The 22920-nt window shown below is 38.0% G+C and overlaps 1 protein-coding gene across 1 annotated transcript in view; it reads right to left on the reverse strand.

The window, feature by feature from the left end:
* exoc4 (exocyst complex component 4) overlaps positions 1–22920 on the reverse strand; it is a 164953-nt gene that overhangs the window by 138056 nt on the left and 3977 nt on the right. Inside the window, exons 4-8 of the mRNA XM_059325790.1 lie at positions 17860–18053; positions 14168–14277; positions 11084–11184; positions 10797–10951; positions 3504–3684 (exon numbers count right to left, since the gene is read on the reverse strand). Coding sequence (XP_059181773.1) covers positions 3504–3684; positions 10797–10951; positions 11084–11184; positions 14168–14277; positions 17860–18053 — 741 coding nt within the window. The remainder of the gene's footprint in view (positions 1–3503; positions 3685–10796; positions 10952–11083; positions 11185–14167; positions 14278–17859; positions 18054–22920) is intronic.

The following is a 22920-nucleotide window of genomic DNA, read 5'->3' on the forward strand; positions in this document are numbered from 1 at the left end:
CCCTAAAAGAATATCGTATATATAATATAGTCAAACTTAACTAAATGCAAATGTGTGTGGACTACTGTGCAGGTATTTTGTACAATGCAACTTTTGCAAAAAAATGTATGCATCCGCTTCAGCAACAACTTACTTGGTGCAGTTGTGAATAAATTGTATTTATTCACCTATTTTATTATTTAATAGTCAATGTTTAATAAAGAACGTATAACTAAATTGACTGACTTTCCAAAAAAATGGAATTTGGAATCAGCCAAAAAAAAAAAAATTGAATTGTTTTAGTAAAAACACTGTTTTTGCAAAGAAAACAAACAGCCAGGGGAAAAAAAACACATTTGATTGCTGATCCTGCAATTGAGAAAGTACCGCAGGAATCTAATTTTGCTGTACTTTCTCTGGAATGGGTTGAGAATATGATTTAGAGATATTTTCTTATTTTGTATATTTATACACAGTAAATCTGAGTCATGGTTGGGTGAAAAAATGCTTGTTATAATAATCAATATCACGATATTGCAGGCTATTTTTGCGATAACGATATTCTTGACGATATTAGGAAATACTTAAAAAAATATAGAAAATATGATTTTTTTTTTTAGTCTGTATAAATAATTAAAAATCTAAAATGTAGTTTGAAGTGCAAATCTCAACAGTTGCCAAATACAAAAACATTTACTCTTGACTCTTGAATATGTGCAAATAATAAAAAAAAAAAAATTAATGAAATTTTGTAAAGGAGAATAAAGGTTCTTGTATGTTTTATTTAAGGCATCTTATTTTGACAGTCTTCTTGTAAATTCTGTGGTGGATTCTCTTAACACACTGTGCTCTTATTTTGAAAGCTGCACGTGTTTAGCAACAGGGAGTAAGTAGCTTTTTGTGATTAAAACAACTTTAATTGTTAGCCTTATGCCACTACATCAAGAAGTAAGAACGTTGCCAATATCATGATATGCATTTTTTTAACCATAAAAAAAATATACCGATATTATTGTGAACGATACGATATGGCACACCCCTAGGTGCAAGACAGGCAAAGATTCAAATGATTTAACTGTGAAATGTCTTCTTTGCAAAGTATCACTTTTAAATTGCATATTTGCATGCATACCGCTGCAGTATAAGTGAAGATGTGATGAGGGACTAACAGAGATCGTAAGCAAATTTTGACCAATGTGGTGTAGGTTCCTGCCCCTTTGAGGGTCTAAAGACCTGAGATAAGGATAAACGTAGTGTCCTAGAAGATTTAACAGAGCCCACGGTGGGAGCTGTAGGGATTTAATTTCTCTCATTGCGGATATGTGACTCTCCAGGACAGAGTGGGCTAAACGAAAGGGGGCGAAAGGGAGTGTGGGAGTTGCGAGAGAGAAAGAAAGCAAGATAATGAGATGAAGAAGGAAATTACAAGGAGCAAGAAGAGCATACACAAGGTATTGGGAAATTGAGAGAGTGTAATACAGAGGCAGCAGCAGGAATGATGCTGAAGAAGGAAGGAGCGAAGGGAAATGGAGAGTGGGAGAGAAAGGCGAAAGAACAAGCAAGAGATGAGAGAAATGGCAAGAGGGAGGGCGGGATGGACGAGGGGCTTTCATATTGATACAATCGGTCAGGAAATAATAACACGAGTGAGTGAATAAGAAAACCTCATTTCACGTAATGAGTATTCTAATCAAGAGATTACATTATCTCACATCGCAGAGACAGGGGAGAGTGAAGCCCCTGGCAACTGGGTGTTGGCAGTGATCGCATGCTGGGGAATGGCTTAATGCCTTCTATAACTGCGCTGGTACAGCAGAGCTATTACAGTACATGCCTATGCACAATCACACCCTCACAATCACACATGCATACACCTTAACACTTCTGTATTTATGAATTCATGCAAGCCAGTTGGAAACAGCTCAAGTTATTGGAAGCAGACGAGCCATGGTGTGAGGGTTAGAAAGAGATGGTCTTTGGATTTAACCAGGCAACAGCAATTTATCTTTTTGGCCTCTTTTACATTTTTTTTTTGGTTTGATAAAACCAGAGATGCATGGCTGTTTTCAGTATATCAATAAGATATTATCACTATACTTGAGTCAAGATTTTGTTGTTTGTCTGTCATCTCACTCCAATAATTTTCCGTGCAGCAAAATGGGACTGTCAAGGAGACAGACTGACCAAAACTCTCATAAAAACTGAACTGTTTGTAGGATGGTCCACATAGTCAAACTTAACTAAATGCAAATGTGTGTGGACTACTGTGCAGGTATTTTGTACAATGCAATTTTTGCAAAAAAAGTTATGCATCCACTTCAGCAACAACTTACTTGGTGCAGTTGTAAATAAATTGTATTTATTCACCTATTTTATTATTTAATAGCCAATGTTTAATAAAGAACGTACAACTAAATTGACTGACTTTCCCAAAAAATGGAATTTGGAATCAGCCAAAAAAAAAAGAAATTGTTCTTTTAGTAAAAACACTGTTTTTTGCAAGGAAAACAAACAACCAGGGGAAAAAACACATTTGATTGCTGATCCTGCAATTGAGAAAGTACCGCAGGAATCTAATTTTGCTGTACTTTCTCTGGAATGGGTTGAGAATATGATTTAGAGATATTTTTTTATTTTGTATATTTATACATCTGAGTCATGGTTGGGTGAAAAATGCTTGTTATAATAAGATAAGAATTGTCCTCTTCTTAAACAAATGCAGGCTGGTTAAAATGTGGGTATAAACATGAGAAATGCTTCAGAAAATGTGATATATCAAAAATTACATAAACCCTATTGAAGGAGTATTAGGGGGAAATGCTGTTTGCTTGGGAAAGAACACACACAGGGAGGCAAACGCACGCACACACACGGATAGAGTTCACTCTGAGAGCAACTACTGCCACAATTTTTCCTCTGAGATTCACCATAGGTCAGCTCAACAGCTGCTCATCCCCTCAGCCAATCAAACAGGAGCAGGGGGCAAGAACCCCAGCATAAATACATGCCAATTAAAGTACCTAAAATTAATCCAAGCAATCAAGCTTCCCCTTTCTTGTTCTCTTGCTACTTCATTCTGACAGACTGAATGCCATATCCATCACATCACTGCCAGTTTCTCTGCTGATTAATTTACTGTGAGAGAAGGTGAATTAAATCAGTGGTTTTAAGATAAGTGCTGGGTGGGAAATAAATCAAGGATGAACAAATCTCTGTGGCAGAGGATGAAAAATAAAATCCTGGGGGTATGTCAGTAAGGGTAGACAAAGCAAACAACAAGGTGCAAGGCTAGAATAAAAAAGGAATCTGAGGAAAAAGAACAATAACGCCTTTCATCAAAGGAGGCCTGATATGAGATTCTATAGGTTTTGGCTCACAGATATATATACATCTATTAAAATCTACAAGTTTCCAGTTTCCCAGCAGAGAAACGGTTGATTCTTGTATAATCTTTGAAGCTTGATATCTACGAGAAATGTACTCAGCACTCTTGTTTTTTTTTTGTTCTGTTGCTCATATCTGACCTGCAGCACTGTCTGGATCTTGGCAGAGACGTCCGCCTGCTCGTAGAGTTTGATGCCCTCTTCGTGGGCCCCGCCCGGGCACTGCACCGCGATCTGCTGCAGGTGGGCCAGCACCACGCTGTGCGCCTGGGCCACTGCCTTGAACTTATCAAACAACAGCTCCAGCAGTTCCAGCAGCAGCCTGTAGAGGGAGCCAGAGAGAACAGAAAGGGAGGGAGAGGGGAGTAAAGACAAGAAGAGGAAAGGGGAAAGGGGGGAGATCAAGAGAACTTATGAGAAGCATTATTTAATAAGAAATAAAGCAAAATAAGGAACAAATATGGAACACATTTATTTTGTAAGCCAATATTCTCTAGACATTCTACTGTAATGTACTGTATGTCTACTGTGTACTGTAAACCACTTGGCCTTGGATTTTTCTACACAAAGAAAGCAGAAAGCCAGCAAGGAATTCAGCTTCTGTTTTAATATTAGGAGCAGAGGAAAATGATACTTAAGATTGTGGTATGACTGCTGGAGCTAACACCAACACAACAGTTGACATTTAACAACATGATATACAAACCTGAGCCCTTTAACCCATTGAAGCCTGGAAAGCGGATACGTCGTTTTGTAGTTTTTGTATAAGCTCTCAAATACCTTTTTGAATTTCATTTCTATCTGCTACAGAGGCTGAAATCTATTATTTAGTAGAAGAGTTGACACTTTTTTTTCCAGAATTTTTCCAGAATTTCCAGAAAATTAGAGGCTTATTTTAAAATCGCCCAGCGATTTTTCAGACCTCAATGGCTTTATGCATATCATCCTCTCCTTACCCCTTTACCAACCTTCACCTGTCCCACATTTATGTGTTAATTTCACTGCACTTTGTCTTTTTGCGTCTTTAGTTTTTGTCCAAAAGTGAGCATTAGATGGTGCCTCATTTGCGTATTAAAACAACATTTTGAAAGACTTGTAATACAAAAAACAAATGTCTTAATGGCAGTAATCAACTGGGAAAGTTTCATGGTGATATCTGTTAGTCAATCATTTTACTCTATTCACAGTTGCAAAATTATGTTTTTCTCATACTCTTGAGCCAGAAATCTCCTCCTCAGTAACTCTCATACACCAAACTTTTCAAACTCATTCCTATCTATATTCCGAAGGTTTTTAACCGAGGGGCTTGCTCATATAACATTCAGTCTGATTGGTAATATTTTGTACCTAAAATCATAACAAAAATACATTTTTTAAAGTATTTTCATAAATCAGACAGTATCTTCTGATTTATGCAGTGATTAAAAAAAAGATATCCAAAAAATCCCTTCATAAAAAGTCTAATATTTCAACTAAATAAAAATAAGACTTGGCTCTACCTAATGTTGTGAAAATGTATTCGAATTAGCAAAGATTAAATTAGTTAATGCGTTATTGACATTTTCAAACATAAAATTACAGAAAACAGAAAAAAAATAATTGTCTTCATTTAAGTACTCAACTGGAGAAATGTAATGATGATATCTATCAGTTAAATATTTTACCCTATTCGCTTGCAGTGTCTCCCATGAAAACTGCTGAGAAATAATGATGGTATGGTAAACAACAATCACATTTTTTCTAACATGATTTTATGTCTTCCTTACAGTTTGTTTACCTCTTCACTGCCACCAGAAGGACATATATGTGCAGAAATGCATGCTATTGAATGAAGAAATTGTTGATATCTCACCCCATATACGGCTATGTATAAACCCCGCTTTGACTCGATGCAAGTAAAACTAAAGCGGCCCTGAAGTAAACCAGGAAAATAACAGATATCAACATATAATCCACCCAGAATCATTACTGAGTGCATTTCACATCACCAATTAGGAGTTTCTGCTCCCTGTATTTATTCACATTTCATATTCAGCAGATACTCACAGCTTTTTTTTTCCTACAGTAATAACCCGGCACCTGGGTTGGCTATCATAAAGTAGTGAGCTGCCCAACCCGGGCTCAAATGAACAGCTACTCCTCATTAGTTCTAAATGGCTCTGGCTGGAGAAGAGAGCACAGCCAAAACCAAAAGGACCTTCCACTTGAACTGAGTGCTACGCTCTGGATTGGAGACTCACAGCTGCCTCGTATACACTAATGTTTTCATACTGACTTTGCTCTACCTGCTTTTTGCACAAGGACAAAGCTTTCAAAGTAAAGAGGGAACACAGGTTACATTAGTTGAGTCTGAATGAGTACCCAGTGCACCCATGCTAGTGAGAGCCCACTTTATTTTAGTGGAGATATTACAGTTAATACTAAAATATTCACACTGGGGTTTTAAGCATTTTCCCCTTGTGTTTTAATTGGGTTTTATTTAATTGGTGGTAAGTGAGACCCTTTTTTTAATGAGTTTCTAGGTGAATGCAACTTAAAACTTCAAAATATTGGTAAATTGATTTCCCGGATGGTTTTTCGTAGATTTTAACCATTTATTACAGAAGCCCTAAAAGGCAAATGAAAGAAAAAAAATCTGGTGACCCATTTTTGGGGGGAAAAATGTTTGGGCAGCTAATTCGTATCTACTTATTTTTTTGTGTTTGTTGTTGTAATACTAATTTTAACCACAAGAGGCTAAAGTGCACCACTACCTGATGATCTAAATACGATTAAAAGCATTTATGTTTTCTCCCAGGTGAGTTTTAATCCCTCCATGAACTCTAAACACAAGAATATGTATCCTCAGTTAGCAGGTTATGTAACATTCGCATCATGTCCTCATTTTGGCGAGAAATGTATTTTAATTGGCACTAATCTGCTGTTAGCTTTAACTCACTTGGAATAACACATGAATGCTTTTAGTCCTATTTAGACCATGGAGCAGTGATCCACTTCTACCTCTTGTGCCCAAACAACAAACACAATATCCTGGCAAAATGGGTTGTTTCACACATGTTTCACAGATATAAAAAATTTAAGAACTTTTCTTTCAATTGGATTTTGACTGAGAAAATGGATCACCAGAATGTATTTTCTCACCTGAATATCAGGTCTTTCATCATGAATTGATCCTTTAAACACAGAAGCTGTGTAACTCTTACAAATAACTGCATTTGTAATATTTGATCTTTAAATATAAATGTAGCTCACCTTGTATAAAAAGTTAATGTGAAAAAAAATCCTAACCTATCCAGAAACTGTACTGTATCCTAATATGGGTCCCATAACTGACCCACTTATAAATATATTATTATTAGCCAAAAGTACAGCTAACCAGAATACAATTTAAGGCCTAAATCATAAAAGACTGCCAGAAACTGTGACATAGGTGAGGAGGTTTTCTGATCCAGGCAGCCCACAAAAAACTAACTGGGTTGTCTTATATCACAGTTTGTGGGTTGGTTGGCAGTCCAGATACTCAAAATGATGTGCACAAGCACTGAAAAAGTGAGTTTTCCATAATATGTATGCCCCCTTTAAGTACAAAAGCCTGAGCCCCTACCTCATTAATGCCAAGTCAATACAAATTACCAGCGATTTAAATGCTGCAAGAAAAGAAAGCACGCTAAAAGTTTTGTGAAGTGGCCAAGGTTTCCCGGGAAGGTATCAGGATAATGTAGAGGCAGGATGAATGTTTCACTAGGGGGCATTTTGGTTGGCTGTCTGTCACTACACTGGCAGTAGCAGCGAGTAAATGTTATTAATGGAGAGGAAAGCAGGCACAAATCACTATGAGCTATAACTTAGTGAATAGAAGATGTACGTGAGACGAAGAGGAGAGCTGTGAAATGCCAACGAATCAAGGAATTCTCTCTCCCGCTCCCTCTCTCATGTATAAACATGAACGACTGACAAGAAAAATTATACGCGGTGAACGCCAGCTTTCAGGAATTGACAAACAATTCATGGTCATGTATGCATACGTAGAGGTGGACACACACTAAATATATGGCTTTGACCTTGTCACAGCTTCCTTTAGTTCAATTTCTAAGCACACTCGAACCTTACCCCTAAAACACACACACATTTATACACACAAAGTGTAGACAGCCCAGTCCTCCTCATTATCTCCCAGTGGAGGCCATCCTAATCCATATCCTCTGTTCTTCTCATTCCCCTCGGGATCGAAGCTGACACACACATGGCCGATGAACAGTTGGGAGAGACAGCAGGGGAGACACACGTGGACGCAAAGTCCCTGACTAACTGGACAGTACATCTAAATGTTTGTTTCGGCGATGGTGTCCATATTAGATTATCATTAGGCTGGTTGTCAGCCACACATAATGAAATTACAGTAAACAGGGTCCTGCAGAGTGTTTAAAGAACCACTGAATTATTAAATGTGCCAGGTCAGCCTGCTGTCATACACAAATACACAAAAAAGAAACACATTCACACAAATGTGTCCCTCAATGACCATATTAAATATTATCCAGATACCTTACTTAACCCTTTGATGCACAACATGGGTCCAAAATGACCCTCATTCATTCCCCATGTTATTTAATGCTTGCTGTGTGTTTCTGTGCTCTATCTTTTGATATCAACTTAATTTATGATTGAATATTTCAAGTATTCTTCAAATATCTTGTTTTTGATAACAACAGATCATTATTTACATTTTTCCTCTCATACTTTATGAAGAAAAAAAAGGTTCTGTATTATTACATGGCTAACTACTTGGCTAAGTAGCTTGCTAAGCTAACTACTTAGCCAAGAAGTTAGCTTAGTAGTTAGCTTAACAAGCTACATAGCTAACTACTAAGCAAAGAAGTTAACTAAGTAGTTAGCTTAGCGAACTACTTAGCTAAAAAATGGGTATGTGCCATTTTTGACCCATGTTGTGCATTAGAACAGTAGTGACACAAAAAGGGATTTTAATAAAATATGAATAAAGGAAAACGTAAAATTAGGATGAATGATGATCAAAAACAAACTAATTGAGGAAAACCTGGAATACTGAATGATAATTGCAAAGATATAGAACATAAAACCTCTGTCACTGGGTCACTTTAGACCCATGTTGTGCATCAAAGGGTTAAGTAAAAGTACTAATACCACAATGAAATTACTCCACTACAAGTAAAAGTCCTGCATTCAAAATGTACTAAAGTAAAAGTACAAAGGATCAGAATCAAAATGTTCTTAAAGTATCAAAAGTAAAAGTACTCATTATGCAGAATGGACCCACTCAGATTGCTATACATATTCCAAACATATTATTGGATTACTATTATTGATGCCCACTGCTCCTAAGCATGGTGTGTTCACTGGTGTGTAAAAAGGTTGAATTTCCCCATTGTGGGACTAATAAGGGAATCTTAATCTTAATGTAAGCAGCATTTTTGTCAAGGTTGGGACTTCTTTTAACTTCTTAACATACTGTTATGAAGTTTAATTAGAAAAAATGTTTAATCACTTTAAATTGATCATGTTAAAGCTAAATGCAGCTAAATGTAGTAGAGTATAAACTACAATAATTGCCTCAAAATGTAGTGGAGTAGAAGTATATGGTTACATAAAAAGGAAATAGTTTAAGTACTTGAGTAAATGTACTTAGTTACATTCCACCACTCTACTGAACAGGCAGGAAAAAACTGTACAAAGAGACAAGCAATCAATCTTGTGATCAATGTGCTTTTCTTGTTTTTAAATTGGATTTAAAATACTTACCCTTTTATCTTAATGTTCTTTGATCATTCGAGCATTGCAGCTCTCTTTCTAAAAGGGTTCAGATTGGATTCAGAATCTCCCACATACCAAAAATAAGGCTCTGTTTTTGAATTGAGTTCAACAAGTCTGATTTGATGTAAATTAAACTGAACTACTCACAGATCAGTGGTGCTTGCTAATAACTTTGGCGCATGGAGTGGAAACCTGTTTGGAGTATCTTACTAAAAGTAAAAATCTAGTAAAAGGAGTTGCAGATGAAAATGCACTTCAGTGTAGCCGATCACAGAGAACATAAACCTCTAAGCCACACACCGCCCGTGTTTGCTGTAAAGTGCTTAAGTGTTGCCTGCTAGTCTGCAGTGCTATAAAATATAGTGTGCAATATGCAAGACCATTGTTCCCCACAAGTGGTACACTGGTTGGAGTTTCCATAGCAACAAGCCTTGACTTTAAATTGAAGTGAACATAGGCAGAGCTAGGTGTGTATGCGTCCGCGTACAAACACACACACAAGCCTCTAAGTGTTCGCCCAAATGCTCTGACAAATACAGTGTTAAGCGCTCACACACGTACGCACACGCAGGCAAACTTAAACCAATCTGTAAGGAGTAGCGCTGGGAATGAGCTACACGGTGGCCTGTTACATTGAGGTCAGATGAGATTCAGCAGGCAACCAGAGAGAGGGAAGGCAGACGAGGCCGGAGAGAACATCCCTGACAGAAAACAAGACGTTCCTCTTAAATGGTTCGGGATCAGTGGACTGAGACCTGTGTTTCCCCAAGTCTGCTCGCTGCATGTGTATGTCTGCAGGAGCTGATGTGACTGCTTTTAAAATGCAGCAGTCCTCCGCGGCAGGTGTGAGGTTGTTTGTGTGTGTGTATGGGTGTGTTTAGCCATGACTTGTCTAGGTTTAAAGCAGCAGAGTATCTGTTTTCATGGTCTGAGGCAGGTGTGCCTCCAGTCCTAGCCTTTACTGTGTTTCATACCTGGTTGACTGTCTGACTATGAACACCGTGGGACTGCATTCACAACATGCTGTCTACTGCTTTTACTGTCAGCTCTAAAAATACCTAAAAGCCTTTCTGCATGTGAACACGAAAAATGACTAATCCAAGCCATATTTGTATTTATAAACAGTAACAATACACATTACCAACCACAGGAGAGAGTAGCCACCTTGTGTTTAGACACTGGGGATTTAATTCTAATGGGAATACTATAACTACAGAAGAATAGCAAGCAGGCTGCTTTAATAAAAACCCTTGTATAGATACAATACTGAGATTATTTTCAGTGGGAACAAGAGTAGCTGCATTCTGCTGTTTACACTGAACATTTTTTGGAAACATCTCTGATTCTACTTATTATTTTCTATCAGGCAAACATTAACATTTCCCAAAAATTGCTTTCATCTTTGCAGAGAACTGCTGATCGTTTCCTCTTCGTGGCTATTTACTAACTGTATCCTCCATTCCCTTTTCATTTACTATCTATTATTAACCTCCAGTTTTCTCAAGTATTTTTTTTTCCACTGATCTGTAGCAATCCTCACTCTTCAGGGAACTGTGTTACACTCTCAGAAAGCCTTTATATTTTAACATAGAGCCTTCTTCATTCAGTGTGTGTCTCCTCTTCCTCCTCATCTCATTACGGTACCTTGGCTGGCTCTCCTGGGCCAGGTTTTCTCCTCTCTGGTAAGCATGGTCTGCTATTTGAGTGGTGGACCTCTTGACGATCTGTTTCAGCTCAGGCTCCAGCCGCTCCATTATGGCTTTGATGGTCTCAGGGATTTTCTTTAACTTGGCCAGAGCCTAAAGCAAAAGGATCGATACAAACATTTTACTTGAAGCAGGAACACATAGGCACTGAAGAAAAAGCAGTGAACATTGAACTGGGGTATGACAATTTACAATTAACAGTAAGTGTAGTGTGAATGTATGCACCTTGATGAGGATGCCCATGAACTCAGCACTGTTCTCTTCTGGATCGACTTCAGGAAGGTCTGCTTGGTTCAACTCCCGAACATCCTGCTGCAGCTCACGCACTAAAGAAAGGATATACATGCATCGGTTATCAACACAAATTGTATAAAAAATGGATGATGTGTCTCCACTTTCTCCCACTGTACAAAAATGAAGCCAAAATATTCTGGATATGGGTGCTACCATCTTGTAGGGTGACTTAATTTGAAGCCAGAGATGGTAGTGATTGGCTGGTGGAGCCGTGGTATCAATGTCCCACCTATATAGTCTATACGGAATTGTCCAAAAAGTGAAAGTGAGGAGCATTTATGGGGACAAGTCAGGAACCGGCCTACTTTACTTATTTCAAGGGTGCTGAATCCCAAAAAAATGGTTCCCAAGCAAAATTTTGAGTTTTTGACCTTCTCATTTGCATATCAATATGGCGGCCAAATTGCCCATCTTGCTCAGTCATTGGACCATTTTCCCCAAGTTTTTTTGTAAGTAGGCAATCAAAGAAGAGGAAATTAAGTTTCTGGATCTATAGTCAAGGGTCAGAGCAAGAATAAAGTGGAGGCTCAGTGTCTTTTTTATGTATATTTATATATATGCAAAATACCAACTTTTAAGGTGAAATTAAGCATTATTTGTGTGGGTTTTTTTAAGGCCAACATAAATATTCAATCAATATCACTTTTAAATGTTCCAGTTGGTATTTTGCATACATATATATACACATAAAAAAGGCACTGAGCCTCCACTATATCCTTGCTCTGACCCTAGACTATAGATCTAGAAAACTTAATTTCCTCCTTTTTTCTGAAATCCGTCTAGACTATACACCCACCTAACCAATCGTGAGTCAATCACAGCTGTCAATCATAATGTTTCGCCCCTGTTTTATAGCAGCATATAACTCAGATCCAATTAAAACCAAAGAAAAATGATTTCCTGAAACGAAACCACCTTTGCAGAAAATGTATTTGCAGACAATTAAATTTTTTTGTGTTCGCCCAATCCGCTGCCAGCCACCAGAGAGCAATCGAGATGTTTTGGTTTCACTTTTGCGGAGCTGTGATGACATCTATCTTTATATACAGTGTAGAATTACCACACACTCTTAAATGCTTACAAAATATTCTAATAATGGACAGTTTTCTAGCAGTTTCCCAAACATAACAGCTACATACGTATAAATCTAACAACCAACATTCATCTATCAACCTTTTAATAACACACTAAAACGATAAAAAAAATTACAGCTTTAACCACATTAACATTTTTCTCTTTCAAATGCACACACCTGCACCTGTAATGTTATCCTCCCCCCATTCATGCTCTTTCCATCTGACTTAGCCACATTAGCGACTAAATTGAGAGTGGCAGCATCGAATGATGCTCTAATTTCCATTAGATGGGGCCCCCCAATTCCCCATCAAAGCACGTTAAGAGAGTTAATGTTTATGGCAAGTTAATGGACTTTGGGTGGATTTCCTCTTTTCCCCCATTCCAACTGTAGTTTGTGTAATAATTATGACAATTACTAGCTACAAATGAGGTGCTCTAATGCTATTAGGCAAAATGGCAAGCTAGGCCATTGATGGAAGCCGGCTGCTGTGTCGTGACCACAGTTGTTAGCATGGCGGTGGATGGGCACTTACCGCCTGGTGCTAGCTAATTGCCAGTGTTCTTTCTGCATAATGTGGGGAAAACTGTGGTTTAGCTTTTACTTTTCGGCCCACAAGGTTGGTGAATTGATCAGATATTTATAATGTATTAGCGGTAATTTGTACATTTGTGTGTGTGTGTTTGAGGTCATGACAGACACGTGCTGATGGGCTGAGCTGAATGAATAATAAGGGTGGAATAAAATACACTAAAATGAGTTATAGCCGACATAAGCCCACAGTGAAGTAAGAGGTGAATGTGAAAACGGACAGAGACATAGATGAGAGCTAATCATATGCAAAAATAGAACTTAATGCAAGGGATAAGTAAGGTATTAAGGTAGCAGCATCAATAAGCTAATATGACTGTGGATACTGAGTCGTATCTGTATGGTTCCATGGCTTCCACAGGGCTAAAAAAGAAATCGTGAGTCGCTAAGTTAGAACGCCAAGAGTGGGTGGTGAAAAAAGTGCCAGGCTTAATATAAAAACTCCGAAACACCAAGGGAACACCAAGTTATTGCAGGATTAACTTTTTTCATTATCTTCTTGTTTGCGTTCCTCTGTTCTCTGCCTGGAAGGAATGCGGTGCTGCTGACTCTACGCCCCAACAACCATGAGAGAATTCATACATTCCTGAATACAGTTATAGTCTGCATTATCGGTCCCTGTTAAAGCACTGGTTACCAGTTTGAGCATAATGAATGCCGTTCCCCCGCTGTGATGACAGAGATGCTGTGTGACTAATGGTACAGATAGGGGGAACAAGATGATTATAATGTTACAGAAGGAAACGTATATTATGATCATAGTTGAAGATGTTGTGACATTGTGACGGGTGTGTTTCTGTGTGTGTGTGTGTGTGTGTGTGTGTGTGTGTGTGTAAAGAGGCATCAGTGGTGTGTTTAGTTCTTTGTGCAATGGTTTAGATCAGCAGTTTCTCTGTGCATTTCCTCTGTGTGTGTGTGTGTGTGTGTGTGTGTGTGTGTGTGTGTGTGTGTGTGTGTGTGTGAGAGAGAGAGAGAGGGTTGGCAATACAGAGCCATAATGACATGCAAATGGATGTAAGCCAGAATGATGCTAATGACTTCATTATCACTAAGGATATCAGCACAGTGAAAATAAAATTGCAAACTGAAATCCACACACTTTGTTATCCAAAGAGACCAACAACGCTGCTTTGTTGATGTGTTTATCTCTATAGTTCTCCTAATGTATGCAATTTTAATGGAGAGCAAACCATATAACAAATGTTTTTTTCATGAAACAACCTCTTGAAACTCCCAGTTCTTTTTGCTTCTCTTTTCCTTCACATAATGTTCTCGCCTTCTTTTTTTTGCAAAACCACCACCCATTATTCCCTCTTACTCCCCGCTCTAATATGATCTAAGGACCGTACCACTGCTGGATCCAGGTGTACTGAACTGTGATGAATCCAAAAGCTTGCGTGGGGTGGACAGGCTGCTGACATCCAACCCAGGCATCGGGGATGTGTCTTTGCCCGTGGAGCTGTGAAGAGAAAAAAAATCTTGATGAAATAAGTCATGTTATTGAATATTATGATTTCTAGCTCATATAAAAAAAAAACAATATTGCAACATTATGAAAGGAATAAGCTCCAAAGATCTGGAGTAATGACTTCTTATACACATATAAAAGTTTAGTATGCGCCAACAGAAATGCACCCACTAACCTGGTCTTCTCTAACAAAAACAATCTACCGTTATATGAAAAAAAATCCTTGCATCTCTGGGTGGGATTGGTGCTGCTTTCCAATGAGCCATTTATCAAGCCTTAAACCGGAGGTGGAAGCAATCCAGGTCCTTTAAGCTGGGCGGTATAAACACAGTGTGTCTGCTAAGTGAGTGGGGTGTATGGAGGCTGGCTTGTTGTTAAAGGCGACCCAATACAGGAAGGCCAGGACCTGTCACTGGCTGACCCTCTGTAATAAATCACTGTGCCTCACCAACCCACCGCCACAATAATTACTGCAACCCACACACACAGACACACATGTAAAAGTGAAAACAACACTTAAGCTGAATGCTGTCCACGGAGCACAACAGCAGCAACACTGTGTACGAAGCCATTGTGCCGCATTATCGCTAATAACTTATACAGCCGCATCACGAAACTAAGAAAATGGCCCTTGGGTCACGGAGGCATAGCTTAAGTTATTCTACTAGTGGCTGAAAAACCTACTTCATCATTCGAAGCATCACCAGTGTCACACAGAAACTCTATAGGTTGAACTCTGTCGTCTTATTTATTTATGGCTAGTAATTGGTAACTGACATTTTCTTTCAGGTTTGAAAAATGGTTTGTCCCTGGAAGCCAAACAATACAATGTGCATATATACATATATATGATGTTCTTTGGGTAGCATCTATCATGACTCTAATGTCACATTTCCACTGCATTATACGGCAAACAGCTCTACTCAAACTCAACTCGCTTGAAGTTTTTCCATTATCAAAAGTTGGACCAGCTAGAAGCTGGTTAGGGCTGGGTATCAACTTTAATACTTTTTGGTACTGGATTAAATTGCTTCAATGTTATTGAGTATTGATTGAGTCATTCAATAGCAAATTTGAATACCTAAGTAGCACAAGTGAGCCAATAGGCATGCAGCCGTGCATGTTTGTACTAAGATCTAATATGTTATGTCAAAAGACTATTCATAACATAATGTGTAATGTAATTTTCTTTTTATTAAAGTGGATTTAATAAAATTGGTATCGAAAAAAGTATTGCTCAGAAACCAATATTATAGTCAAGGTATTGATATCGGTAACGGTATCAACAAATTATAATCAGCCCTATATCTGGTACTGTTTTTGGTACCACCTTGGTTGCCGTGGTACCAAGCTGAGCCGATACTAGAGGCTGGAATAAAAACACTGCAGACCACTGATTGGTCAGAGAGAATCTTCACTAGTGTGACATATGATATCTAGATATGTTTATTCATGTCTGGTGCTGTTATTTTCTTTTGTTCGTTCTCTCAACATTGTTAACATTTTTGGCCTTTTTTTAATGTTTGAAACCCAAGAAAAAGGTGAGAAGTTTCACCTGACCAAACTGTCATCATAAGGGCATTTTATGTTTTTGTCACTGTCTTAAAGTTATCTTTCTATTTACAAAGAGTGATCAAAATAGAGTTCTATTAGTGTTAGTTTTCTATTATACACTACCGGTCAAAAGTTTTAGAACACCCCAATTTTTCCAGTTTTTTATTGAAATTCAAGCAGTTCAAGTCAAATGAACAGCTTGAAAGGGTACAAAGGTAAGTGGTGAACTGCCAGAGGTAAATAAAAAAAGGTAAAGTTAACCAAAACTGAAAAATAATGTACATTTCAGAATTATACAAGTAGGCCTTTTTCAGGGAACAAGAAATGGGTTAACAACTTAACTCTATGGAGTCTTGGGCTATTTTGTCCATTTTTGAATTCTTTTCATGTCTTTGTAAGTCATTTTGTGTCTTTTTTGGTCATTTTGTGTCTTTTGGTGTCTTTTTTTTTTGTCATTTTGTGTCTTTTTTTGGTCATTTTGTGTCTTTTTTTACTCCTTTAGTCCAACATAAAATGTGATTTTGAATCTTTATTTTACTTTCAAAACACTATCATGCTCAATAAAGAATTTTAAATGTTGCAAATGTGCATTAATTTCAGAGTACACTGAGACATTAAACTGCATCATTTTCAATTAAATTCTGGAAAAGTTGGTGTGTTCTAAAACTTTTGACCGCTAGTGTATATTGCAATAACCTGCCCTTTTTCCACAGTTATTTAAAACAGCTTAATAACCTGACCCAGATTTAGTCTTTCAAACTACATTTAACAAAGTGCAGACATTCCTCTGTGCGGTTGCTGATAAAAGGATTCAGCTGTTTTGAAGAAGATGTCACAGCTGTTTCACACGGTGACACTATGGTGATCAGCTGAGAATCCGACCCACACTGAGGGGGTACTTTCTTAAGAAACAGAGAAAAGTACTGATACCAAAAGTGACTGATTGAGTGAGTGGAGTCAGGCTGAAACATGCAGTGGAAATGAGGCACAGTGTAAGTGTATATCTCCCCATTCTCCACGAATTAGTGATGTTTGCCTCTTTACAGTAAATGATGTGTTTCTCGTCTGTTTCTTTGGAAGTTCACAGCACAAAGAACAAACATAAAGAAATAGATGTGAAACAAGTTCCACAAGGTCTAATTGTTTTTGTCAGTAATTGGGTTGGTTTCCATACAGTAAATAATTGGCAAGTTGCCCCAGCATTGGAAAAACTCATAATGAATACACATCTATACAGTCAAAACTTTTCAAAGAAGAAGGCATTTTGAAGGCGGCATTTCTTTTGACTACATAATAGACTAACAAGTTAGGCTTTTGATACCTCAGACAAAATAAACAGGCTTAAAGATGTATTTTATAACTGTCTTGTTTTGACTTAACTGCCTTTGTCTCACCCAACCTTGCACACTCTTAAATAGCATCCTACTCATAAAATTTAAAGAAAATTCAATCAAATATATTCAATGCGTGTTGTGTAGACCCATAAAAGAATAACTGTAGCTTTGTCGAATCGTATGAAAATGTTAATAAAGGAATCAAATCAAAGGTGATGAAATTAAATTTTTAAAGTTTCTCAATGTATCTTAAAGTTGTTTTCGAGGTCAAAATAAGTCCTTTCACAAGCACAGAAGCAAAAATAAAACTCCACTCACAAGTTTTACAAGCATACCATCTAGATAGTTTTTAGATTATCTAGATGTTTTTTAGATTATCTAGATGGTTTTTAGATTATGTATGTATGTTTTCTGTTTTTAGCTGTTTTTTTTTCCCTTTTTTATCCTTTTTATAATTAGAATGTTATGCTTTTAACCTGTAGCACTTTGAGATTTCCTGTAATGTAAAGTGCATTACAAATAAAATGTTTTTTTTTTTTTTTTAAGCATGCACAATCAAGTAAATGACCAAGCCCTAACCCTAACCCTGATGATATTCAAGTACTATTTTCACAGTTTTATTTTTATGAGGTCCACACAAAGTGGTAACCATAAAACATAAGAAATATAAGAAACCAGCCCTTACCCTGGAAGGCGACCAGCATTTTTGTCCTTATTCTTGTGTCCCAGGCGACTTGTGGACTTGATGTAGAGGTGTCGGTGCAGCTCATCAATGAGAACAAGGTGGATGTTGAGCTTCTTGCTGTGGAGCTCCAGACGCAGATCTCCAAGTCCCTCCACCTGCAGCAGGGGGCCTTCCAAGGACTCCACGGCTGACACCTGCATATGACAACATGCCAGCCAGTTAAAGATTATTCTTAGCTGTACATTTCATTCTTAGCTGAACAGCTTCACGTCAGATCTATTTATGATTTTCTCCTGGTATTTGCCTTAATTGGATAGCCCACAGCAGACAGTCCAAGAAAAGACATGTACAGCAGAGACAGAGAGAGATACGGACAACACATGGCAATGAACTGAACCTTCTTTCAGAAACTCCAGATACTTACTGTTCATGACATCAATATTTCTCAAATATGTGTTTTTATTTTTAAGGTATATTCAGATCATGAAAACTTTCCAAAGCACTTTAAGACTTATTTTAAATTTCATTCTCAGATTCACTCTTATTCAACGAGTCAATCTTTAGATCTTCATCCTCCAAGATTTCTGACATGCAGAGGTCAATTTATTGTTCAATTTAGGGACCAAATTATGGAATACCTTTTCCCATCTGGCAAAGGACTCCATCTCTGTAAAATGCTGCAAAAGATGTCTGAAAGCTCATTTAACTGCTGTTTTAAAATTCTAATTCACACACAAATACACTTTTTTAACATGTTCATTTTTGTTTTTAATTGTTTTTGTTATTTTCATTATAACTAGTTGATGTTATACATGTGTTTTTTTTATTATCAGTTTATTACTTTCTAATAACTATGGAATCTTAGGTGGAGGCTTTAAATAAATAAGCCCATCTGGGTTTTCTGCCTCTCCCTGCACTTTACATTATATGTTATCTTTGTCATTTTATGTAATTCTAACTGTGCAAATAAAATAAAACCTAAACCTAAAAACCTAAACCTTGGACATCCACCAAATGCTGAAAATAAATCTAAATGCAACTCATTCTGTGGACAACTTACAGAAAACTTTCATGGCCAGTGAAAAACAATCATCACACAACCAACTGAAGAGCTGCACATTTCTTCTGTTCCTTGACACCCCAACAAAACTCAATCTTATGAATATAAGACAATTATCTACAGGATCTCTATGTGGTCATATTCAATTTTTTACCCAACAATAACTGCCTAAGGGCTAAACAGAGGAAAGAAATTGAATTCATCATCCCACATCTATCCCCAGCTATGGTTCGTGTTCCTCTGCTTGTGCAAAATCTGCCCAAATCATATATGGTGTCTAAAGTTAATATGATTGTAATGACATTCAAATTGGCCTGTCAGACCAGGTTTGGATCATTTAATTTAGAATAACACTTTCTACTTATCTATTTGGGCTGTCCTTGACTAAAGAAATCCTTAGTCGACTAACACACAATCCATTTTGTCAACAAATCAACAAAGTTTCTCCACACAGAATCATGCAAAACCACCACTTTAAAAATAAAAGTAGTTTGGCATCAAAACTAGATGTTTGCACCTTTTCTGGCTGTGTTTTCAGGCTTCAGAAAATGTAGACCATCACAGAAGATTTAAGCAAATAACAGGTCAATTCAGAGAGGTTATTGCTACTGTCTGTTCTATAAATGCAGGTGCGCATCCAGTCCCTTCAGATGGTGAAAGCCTGATTCAATGGTGGAAAATTCTGCAGGAAAGTTCCTGTAATTGCAACAACATTGCTAAGCAACCCAAAAGAGGGAGGCAGACTCACCAAAGAGAGTCTAAAAGAGTGACAATAAATGCAATAAAACACATGTCAATATCAGTGCAGCGTTTCAACGATGGAGAGAAAATGTTGCTAATAGTTCTGTCTTCTGCTTACCGCAGCCAAAACCATACCGGATAACTGCATAACACAGCTTTAAATGAATGAATACGCAAATATACATACGATTATGTTGAATATATGAAAATTATATTTCCCTCCAAAAATGATCTAAATTATTCTCATGCCCTCCTGAGTCACATTCTTCATTTCTCCAGTTTCACCAATTCTCCCCCCCTCCCTCTTTTCCTCTGTCCTCAGTTTTCATTAGCACGAGAAAGCAGCAGCGGTTGTGGCATGTTTGCACTTAATAAATCTTGATGCCATTAAATGCGCTGTGGCCGTTTGAATGTGTGCATTTATGTGTATTTATGTGCATTTATGTGTGTATTTCAAGGGCACTAATGGCCAGATGATAGCGCTGTGAGGAATATTTGCATGGCCAGGGCAGGCCAGGAGGGACTGGCAAGCAGGGAGGGGATGCCAGGCAGGGTGCATGGGTCAAGTGTGTGTTGATGCAAATGAGAGCCACATTAGTGACAAGATGAGCTAATGCGCTGCATGATCAGCCCCCTTTGGTTTAATAGAATAACTCAGCATGCCTGCAAGGCTTTGTGAGTCCTGTGTGTGTGTGTGTACACACCTCCCAGATGTGTCTGTGTATGATTATATGTGTGTGATTGTATCACTGTAAATCATTTAACACTTATGTGTCTGTGTGTGTGTGTGGGGGGGGTATCTCATTACCATTGGGCTGAGATGACAGAGGAAGTCTGGTTAACATCATTAGGGGGCCCGGTCTGTCAGCATAATGAGGGATATGAAGCCTCTGGTGAATTTGCAGCAAGAGAGATGGTGAGGAGGACAGAGGAGAGGAGAGGAGAGGAGAGGAGAGGAGAAGAGAAGAGAAGAGAAGAGAAGAGAAGAGAAGAGAAGAGAAGAGAAGAGAAGAGAAGAGAAGAGAAGAGAAGAGAAGAGAAGAGAAGAGAAGAGTGACAGCTTCTCATGAAACTCTGAGCTCCAAGTGAGAGCAGTGGTGTGTGTGCACCTGGGTTTTGTGACAGTACGGGGACAAGGGAACGAGAGAAGACATCGGAGAGGAGAGGACTTTTTCTGAAACCAAAGCGGTTCTCATTTTTAACCAAACCCATGGGGTCTAAGACTGCCATTCAATAGCTGACACAGAGCATAGTCTGAATTCTAATTGTCAACCCTTAGAGATAAGACATAAACACACTCTTGACACACACACACATTATGGGGAGTGAGATACATTGAACGAGAGATACAGAGTCGAGGAAGTTAATTCCTGGATAGCCTAGTCCACTCTTGACACACTACATGGCAAAAATAATAAAGATATAGACTGTAAGAATATGTAAGCAGGAATTATTTACAACTTCTTGTAGAGAAGAATGAAGGAGGGGGAGGAATAGAGTAAGAGGAAGTACAGAAGGCAACAGAAGGCGCAAGTGAAAACCAGGGAGACGTTAATCTGACAGATGAGTGCTGTAATGAGTGACAGCATGATGGGAATAAACACTTCAGGGACTCTCCGAGAAGTGACACAGGCAGTATGATGTTACAGTGGAGAGACACAGAGTGCGTGTGTCTAGGCATTATACAATATATCAGGGGGGAATAATGCAGAGAGGAATGACAAAAAATAATACTTAAATTGTCTGGTAACCATATTTTTCATTAAAGAAGCATTAAAGAAAGAAAAGATAACTGATACATTAATAAAAATTAAACGTTTTAAGTAGCCAGGCTACGTTTTAAGTGCAACAAATTTGTATTGAGAGATTTTTTTCCCCACAATTTTTTGTGCACTAGAAATAAGCAAACTGGCTCTTTTAATTTAATTAAAAAGACATACACTACTTTAAGTATACATTGAATTACTTGGCTTTATTCAGCATGTATGTACTGTAATTCACTTCATTTCAAGTTTTTATTTGAGCTCTCAAGTTTATTTAGTCCATTATGTCAAAGGTGTAGAAATTGCAGAAATAATTATGGAAAGTTGGTGGGCTTCTTTGTCAATTCACAAGGTAAAGAATATGCTATTTCAAGTATGTAGTTCTGCCGTTTTATAATCATAACTAACATCCTCTACTTTGGCTTAAGTGTGGGTTATTTAAAGTGGACTTTTCCTGCATTATTTATTCATAACCTGCATAAATGTGTCGCCAAAGCAAAAGGTAGAACGAATGCGTCCACCAGCATTTTGATATGTAGAGGCATATAAAATGTGCTTTCTACATACCAATGAAGCTGCACTATCCTGATCAAGCAAAGAGTATTTGAAGTGTGCAAGACAGAAGCGTAGCGTCCAACTGACTTTGAACTTTCCACAACCTTTTAAAACACGCCATACTGACTGAGCACAGGTTGAATGAAGTTCCACTTCTTCCACCCCCACAAAGAGGATTTTTCATGGTCCTTTGGGCATACCATCATCCCTCTTTTTTCCTCCTCCTCAGATAACCCCATTCTAGCAAACTAATTATTACCAAAGTCTGAAGGAAGATGTGTGGGTGTGACAGAGAAGGGAGAGAGGAAGGGGAGGTAAAAGGAAAGGAGCAGAGGGATCACAGAGGCTGGTCGTTTAGTCCTCAATACCATCCTCCAGCTCCCCTGCCAAGCATACTGCAAAACACACATCAAAAGAATAAGGGAACATGCAAACATACACACCTGCAGCGCCTTCGCTGCACTTAGATGATGTTCTCTTGAAGTAAAAGAGTTGCACCCACTGGACTGTTCACAGCTCGAAAAGGATTCTTTAGAGAGCATGAGACGTGCCAAGAAATCAATCTTAGAATTAGCACTTCATAGAAACGGGTGTTTATGTATGTGTACTGTGCACGCCGTGGGTCTCAGAAGGACAGTACTGCCTCACTATTGCCTCATATGCATTTACCTGTGTCAATAGGTATTCCCACAACTTCAAAAACAAGCCAGCAAACTGTTCCTTTTGCAAATACACTACCGGTCAAAAGTTTTAGAACACCTCAATTTTTCCATTTTTTATTGAAATTCAAGCAGTTCAAGTCAAATGAACAGCTTGAAAGGGTACGAAGGTAAGTGGTGAACTGCCAGAGGTAAATAAAAAAAAGTAAGGTTAACCAAAACTGAAAAATAATGCACATTTCAGAATTATGCAAGTAGGCCTTTTTCAGGGAACAAGAAATGG

This window comes from Centropristis striata, chromosome 22 (assembly GCF_030273125.1).
Source record: "Centropristis striata isolate RG_2023a ecotype Rhode Island chromosome 22, C.striata_1.0, whole genome shotgun sequence".
NCBI lineage: Eukaryota > Metazoa > Chordata > Actinopteri > Perciformes > Serranidae > Centropristis > Centropristis striata.